We start from the raw sequence: 7,334 nt of genomic DNA, 5'->3' as shown, positions 1-7,334 counted from the left end.
GGGGAGCAGGATAGAGTTGTGTGTGATCAAAGGGTAACCTGGGATGGAGGGTGGTAAGAGAACAAAGGCAGGGAGTCTTGGGGCAGTGGGGTGGTGAGGAAAGTTTCTTAGAGGAGGCAGCATTTGAGTCAGATCTTGAAGGATGGGAAGGATTTGGACAGATGGAGTTAGAGGAATTCCCGGTAGAAGGAACCAGGAAAAGTCTGAGGGAGGATACCTGGTCCGGAGGGTGTGGATAGCCAGGAGCGTGAAAACACAAACACACACACACACACACACACACACACACCACTTTGCTGAGTGTCCCTAAAATCACCAGACTGACAGGCTGTGGGACCTTTTCCTGAGTTCACCACCTTCCTGGGACAGTATACCTGATACAAATCAATAAAGCAGACATGCTATGACCCAGCAGCAGCCTGGTGTATTCTTAAGAAGGCAAGGTTGGGGGTAGAGGACGGTGCCCTTCACATTAATTATGGAGGGCTCCCAGGAGAAGAGTGGAAGACTGGGGGGCGGGGGGGCGAGAGGGGGAAGGAGACAACAGACTTTTAAGTCCCCTCTGTCCTTACTGTCACATTCTGAAAGACCCTGGGGCTTCTGTGGATTCTACAAAATGTGGGCCATCCCGTCCACAAGGGCTGGTCCCTTGACCATCACCACCTCACCTGGGACAGGAGGTTACTGCTGCTGTGTGAATGGCCAGGCACATGTAAGAGGCACAAGTGGGCGCCTGTGAGCCCCCAGACCCGTGCCATCTCTGGACCCTCACATTCCAACCTCCACCTCAGACCCTGCTTCATCCATCCTCCCCTCTCTCCAATCCCTTCTGCGGTCAGGTGTCCTCGGCTTCTCTGGTGCCTCCTTCAGCCCCTGTGTGAACACCCTTGTGTTTCGGGGCCCATTCTCCACAGGTGCCCTCACCTCCCACCAGCCCACACCCACCCCGTTTCAGCCCCAACTCTCATTCCTCCGTCCTTCACTCTCCCCCGGGGTCCTGCTTGCACCTCTCAGCGGCAGGTCACCTTCCCCACATCTGCGCTTCCGCCTCAGGCTTCACTTCAGTCAGTACCTCCTCTCAGTGGCGCCTTTCTCATAGCTCACATCTAGGCGTCAGTTGATTTCAACTGAACAACTCCTGGATGGATGGACGGACGGACGGACGGACCGACGGACAGAGCACGCCCGAGCGCGCTGGGGCGGGGCCGGGCGGGCCCGCCGGGAGGAGACGGCCCCCCGCGACGCCGGAGCCCTCCCCAGGCGGAGGGGGCGTGGCCGCCGGCGGGCCGGGTCGCCGGGCCCTCCCGGAAGTCTCCCGGGGCGGAGGCGGAAGCGGAAGTGTGCGGGGCGGGGAAGGTGCAGTTGCCGCCGCGTGTGGAGGTTGCGGTTGCTCTGTGATCTTGTGTGTGTGTGTGTGTGTGTGAGGGGTGGGGGGGTCAGTCCAGCTGTTGTCGCGCGTGGAGGCTGCGGTTACTGGTGAGCCTATGGGGAGCGGGGAGGCCGGGGGTCGGCTCCGGGCGCCCGGGCCGTGACGGGTGGGGGCCGGAGGGTTCGGGGCGGGGGAGTCCGGAGCTGCCCAGTGGGCGGGACGCAGGTCTGAGGGGCCAGGAGGGGCGGGGTGGCGGCGGGGCCTGAGGGGCTGAGAGGCTCGCCGGCCCTGAGCTCCGGGTCCCGCATCCCCCAGGCCTCATGGCGGTCCGAGCGTCGTTCGAGAACAACTGTGAGATCGGCTGCTTTGCCAAACTCACCAACACCTACTGCCTGGTGGCCATCGGAGGGTCGGAGAACTTTTACAGGTGCGGCGGGAGCCCCGGCGCCGCGGACAGTTTGGGGGGCGGGGGGCGGGAAGGTGCTGGGGTCGGGGACTCGGGCAGAGCGAGGGCGCCGGCCCCTCCGCCCGGTGACCACAGAGCTCATGTCCCTGCAGTGTGTTCGAGGGTGAGCTCGCCGACACCATCCCCGTGGTGCACGCATCCATCGCCGGCTGCCGCATCATCGGGCGCATGTGTGTGGGTAAGGCTGACGGGGGACGCGGAGGGAGGGACTGGAGTTGGACTGTCCCGTCTCACTCATACCCCTGGACCTGGCCGGAAGAACCCGGCGTTTCTAGGCTTTCCCCCATTATCTGCGGTGACTGCAGGATCTCCGAGGGCTGGCCTGGACCTTGTCTTCTTAAGTGTCAGCAGATCAAGGACGGTCTCTGGCGAGGTGTTTTGGATCGTAGTAATAACAAATGATATTAAGTGCTTTCACTTTTAGGCTTGTTCTCATTCCTTCTTCACGAAGACCCAAGGAGGTCGGAATTACTGGCCTAATTCGGTGGGAAAGCAGAAACTGGGAGTGCCTAAATGATTACCCAGATTCCACACCCAGTGTGAGGGAGGATTAACCTGTTTTCTCTCCTCTGCCACAGACTCTGGGCAAGTTTTTTCCTGTTTCTGAGCATCCATTCCTGCCTTTTAAAAATGCAAGGTTCTGTTCATCCCGATAAATTAATTCATTTAAATCTTCTTAAATTCCTTATACCACATCTCTGAGTGGCATCTCTCTCCTAATCCTTAATTTTCAGTACTGTTGGCTGTAGCCATTGGCCTTTTCTTTGAGCTGGGACTCTCTCCCTTTACTGCCATCCCTTTTTTGTTCAATTCATTTGGGTCATGTAGGAGTGGGTTTTTTTGTTTTTTTTTTTTTAAATCTTAAACCTGGTGATCTTGGCCTTTTTGAGTATTTTTGATTTTTTTTTTAGCATTTTTAGAAGCATCTTGATTGTATGTTCTTGAACACTTCAAAACATTAATTACAGAATGGGGAATCACTTCCATTCACTGGTATAACATTGGTCTGTGGAGTATTTTCTTTTCAGGTGAATCATTCTTAATTCCTAACCATGACCTTAGGAATGGAAGCAAATTCTGACATCTTAAGGGAGAATGTAGCCTAGTTCTGGGTAGCTTTTTTTTTTTTTCTTTTTCCCCTTTTAAATGATGGGAGTAATTCAGAGTTAGCCATTATTATGAGAACATAATTATAGTTTGTTTATTCTTTTTTTAAAAAAAAGATTTATTTATTTATTTATACAAGCACTGGGTACAGTCAGAAGCGCAGGAGGGTGAGAGAATTCACCAGAGCCAGAGCGGGGAGCAGAGCAGGCAGAAGGACCAAAGTACACTGCTGAGGGGAGCAGCGGGCGGCAGGAGAGGTCTGTGCACCATGTGGGACCCTCCTCTGGTGGCCGGGGAACAGCCGGGGATCGAACCGGGGCTGCAGAGGCTGCCGGCAGCTTCGCAACCCAGCGCTCGACCGCTGCGGCACCAGGGAGGCCCAGTTTGTTTATTCTTTCTATTATATATTTCATGTAAGTAAACTACGGTGTATTAGTCATCTGTTCTATTGACAGTGGACAATGGGTGGTTTTGGTTTGGTCTGTTTGGTGCTGTGTTTTTTAGTGAACACATGTACATATTTCCCTTAAATATATAATAGCTAGGGGAGTAATGGATTGGTTATGGTCTATGTGAATATCCAATGTGATAGATGATCCCAGATTATTATTTGAAGTGTTTGACCAACTTACATTCCTGTCAGAGTATATGAGAATTTCAGTTGCTACGTAGCTTTATCAACCTTTGATTTTTTTTTTAAAGATTTATTTATTTATGAATACAAGAACTGGGGTGTAAGCCAGAGGTACGAGGGGGTGGGTGAGAGGATTCATCTGAGAGAGTGGGGAGCAGAACAGGCAGATCTACTGACATACACTGCTGAGGGGAGCAGCAGGCAAGGCAGGAGAGGTCTGCCACGCTGTGTAGGTTAGCTCCCTGGCTAGCCGGTGATTGAACTCGCGCTGCAGTGGCTGGCGATAGCTTGATAACACTGTGTTTAACCCCTGTGCCACCAGGGAGGCCCCTATCAACATTTGAAATTGATGTTCTTTTAAAAATTTTAGCTATTCTTGTAGATGTGTTGTGTTAGCTCAGTTTTTAAGTAGGAAAATACACAACTAATGACAAGAACCATTTCTGCTAGTTTTGCTCCCCCTTAGTTGATGATGGCAAAGTGGGCAAGGTATGTTGGGACAGACTCCTGTGCCACCTCTGGACTTGCCCAGTGGGATTCCCTCCTGAGTGTATGGATCCCCTAGGATGTGAAGTCAGCTTTCTCAGGGAAGCTAATTGGACTGGACTGTATCCTTATCTCTAGGACTCAGCAAACATCTTTGTATTCATGGTCCATCGTTGCCCCCCATCCCTCTGACAATTTGTCTCTCTCCAGGGAACAGACATGGTCTCCTTGTGCCCAACAATACCACTGACCAGGAGCTGCAACACATTCGCAACTGCCTCCCAGATTCAGTTCAGATCCGGCGGGTAGAAGAGCGACTTTCGGCCCTGGGAAATGTCACTACCTGCAATGACTATGTGGCCTTGATCCACCCAGACTTAGACAGGGTGAGGACCAGCCTAGTCAGTGGTTAGCCACTTTGCCTATCAGGCGGCACTTACGGGTTTATGTCTTATGGTTTCCCTTTTCAGGTACTCATTTGAGTATTGATAATTGGGGCCTCCCATGGAGTGGTCATTGTTAGAAAGAAGCTGGGGTGGGGAGGGTTAATCCCTTGGAATTGGGGAGATTCACTCATCTAGTCTTGCAGCCAGGTCCAGGAGAGATGACTGATAATTGAATTCTTAAATGTGTGTTAGTGGGAAGAGGCTGAGATGGAAACTAGTCCCTATTTATTCAGAGCGTGCATGGATTTTAGGGCCTCCATAGCTGGTTTTGCTCTCTTTTTTCTGAGTAAGGCTTTCCTATTCAACTACATAGCTGAGGGATAAGGGAGTCGGGAAGCCAAGCCCTCTGTGGTTCCAGGTATGGAGGGCCCCTGGTTCTTTGACCTACAAGTTGTAGGCCTTAAGCATGATACCTCTACCTGACAGGAGACAGAAGAAATCCTGGCTGATGTGCTCAAGGTGGAAGTCTTCAGACAGACAGTGGCTGATCAGGTGCTAGTAGGAAGCTACTGTGTCTTCAGCAATCAGGGAGGGCTGGTACATCCCAAGACTTCAATTGAAGACCAGGATGAGCTGTCCTCTCTTCTCCAGGTTCCCCTTGTGGTAAGCATTTCTGTCCTTGGATTTCTGTCTCCTGCTGAAGAAGACCCCTTTGGCCAGTGTTCAGGAATCTGTGTTAATACTTGCTAGGTTTTGGGCTTGGGATTAGAGGTCTGGAAGCAGAATTTGGGGGAGGGTCCTCCTCCGAATGGAGAGAGACTTTGGTTTAGTACTACAACCCATACTGAGCCCATCCATTCTTTGGCAGGCAGGCACTGTGAACCGAGGCAGCGAAGTGATTGCTGCTGGGATGGTGGTGAACGACTGGTGTGCCTTCTGTGGCCTGGACACAACCAGCACAGAGCTGTCAGTAGTAGAGAGTGTCTTCAAGCTGAATGAAGCCCAGCCTAGTACCATTGCTACCAGCATGCGGGATTCCCTCATTGACAGGTATCGCTTCTCTTTTCTGCCATTTGAATGGGAGGGGAGGGAGATGCCACTCTTGGAATGGGACCACACTATATTCAAACTAGTAGGCTCTCCCTGCCTGTGAGGGCATATTCACATACTACTAAGGAGTCACAGCAAGCATTTTTACCTGAGCATCTGTCTGCTCATCCTCATCTTTGAAGATAGAGCCCCGTATCCTCTCTGAGCAGACCTTCCCTCTGGTCTGTCTTATTTCATCACAGACCACATTGTTTTGCAGTTTGTACCTGCTATGTATCACTCTTTCCAGCCAGCAGCCCAGAGCCAGAAAAGAACTGTTTACTGAGGGAATGTGGGGAGGCTGTTCTCAGGAACAGCCTTACATGATCATGGGACTCGGTGGGGGATGGAGTGGGGGTTGCATTAAAGTCACAGTCATCTGAGTTTTTTGTGGATTAAAGAAAAAGTGGGTTATTAGACCCTAACTCTGGAGATCCTCAATGTTAGATTTGAGGATCTCTTCCTTTGGGTGCTGGACATTCACCCCTCCTCCACTGAGGACCCTTCTTAAGGCATGCCTTACCCAATTAGCACAGGAGTCTTTATCTTTTGTTTGAAGATTAAAAAATCCCAAAGTAGACACATCCAAGTAACAGACCTCCTACTTCAGCACAATATCCCTTCATTCATTTGCTTTATGTTCATTATTGATCCTTATGGACAAGGCTTTTGTGGGATTGTCAGGCAACTTATTCCTTCCTTTGTCCTGCCTCTGCAGGACTCACAGTTGTAGCAGGGTGGAGAAAATGTGACCACACAGAACTCTTAGCTACCTTCAAAAGAGAGAGCAAAGGGACTATATGTAGCTTGGGGAACTCCTGTGGGACTTCCTGTGGGATCAAGGAAGGTTTCCTAGAGGACCGATCACTTAGTCTGGGCTTCTGGGAATTAGTAGGCATTTGAATATGCAAAGATGGAGTGGGCACACTCTTGTGACACACAGAGATGAGGATGGGTGAAGGATACAAAGAGGGTGTGTTCCAGTTTGTTGTAGACTCAGTCTATTTCAAGTTTGGACTTTGGCCTGTGCTTTTGACCTTTGGCTTATATTGGGAGGCTGTTAACATAAACCCAGTGTCACCCCTCAGGTACTGATTCCCTACATTTGGAATAGGATCCAGCCACGTGTGGTTTTTAAATAAGTTTCTCTTGGGTGATTCTGATGGGGCAGTTTGGGGGCCACAGTGGAAAAACTCTACTACCTGCACTAAAGAGCATTTGAAAGATTCTGAAAGGGAAAGTGCCACTGGGGGATTTGTGGTTTGGACACGTATTTTTCCCCTCGCTGAGCCCCCTTGTTCCTTTCTCTCGTCTTTTGGACTTGACCAAGGAGGCTCTGGTTTATGATCAATGACAATTTGAATGAATTATGGGTTCATTACTTTCCCACCTGGGTGGAGAAGGAGTTAGTTTTTAGGCACTGAGAGTTTTAGATTAGATTGTGGCTCACCCAGCTCAGAGAAGGGGCTGGGTGTGGCTTTTTATGGCTGAACCTGGAACAAAGGTCCAGAGGCAGGGTGGAGGCAAGCTCCTTGAGAATGGAGGCTGAGGTGTGCTGTGTGACCCACCTACTGACAATGCTCTTTTCTCTCTTCAGCCTCACCTGAGTCATCTTCGTCGCTGTTCATAGGCTTCTGCCTCTGGACTTTGGCTCTTGCTCTACGCGGTTTGTACTGGATGCTGGCTGGGAGATGGCAGAGAGCTCACTTGGACTCAGTGACTAGATTCCCAACCCTTTACCTGCACCCATCTCCTGGATCTAGTTGCTGCAAAAATCTGACACATATGCTGCCTTGT

At 50.9% G+C, this 7,334-nt stretch overlaps 1 protein-coding gene across 1 annotated transcript; it reads left to right on the top strand.

Moving 5' to 3' along the window:
• Positions 1-1,689: 1,689 nt before the first annotated feature.
• Positions 1,690-7,320, top strand: EIF6 (eukaryotic translation initiation factor 6; the record flags this gene model as incomplete). The annotated part of the gene is made up of 6 exons (XM_084247324.1): positions 1,690-1,796; positions 1,928-2,013; positions 4,273-4,448; positions 4,935-5,111; positions 5,317-5,498; positions 7,135-7,320. The coding sequence occupies 6 exons, from the start codon at positions 1,690-1,692 to the stop codon at positions 7,142-7,144; spliced, it is 738 nt and encodes a 245-aa protein (XP_084103450.1). The 3' UTR covers positions 7,145-7,320.
• Between the last annotated feature and the right edge of the window lie 14 nt (positions 7,321-7,334).

This window comes from Talpa europaea (genome assembly GCF_964194135.1).
Source record: "Talpa europaea genome assembly, chromosome: 11".
In the NCBI taxonomy this organism is placed as follows: Eukaryota; Metazoa; Chordata; class Mammalia; order Eulipotyphla; family Talpidae; genus Talpa; species Talpa europaea.
Note: the sequence above shows the minus strand (reverse complement) of the source record. Positions and strands in the feature narration are given on the sequence as shown.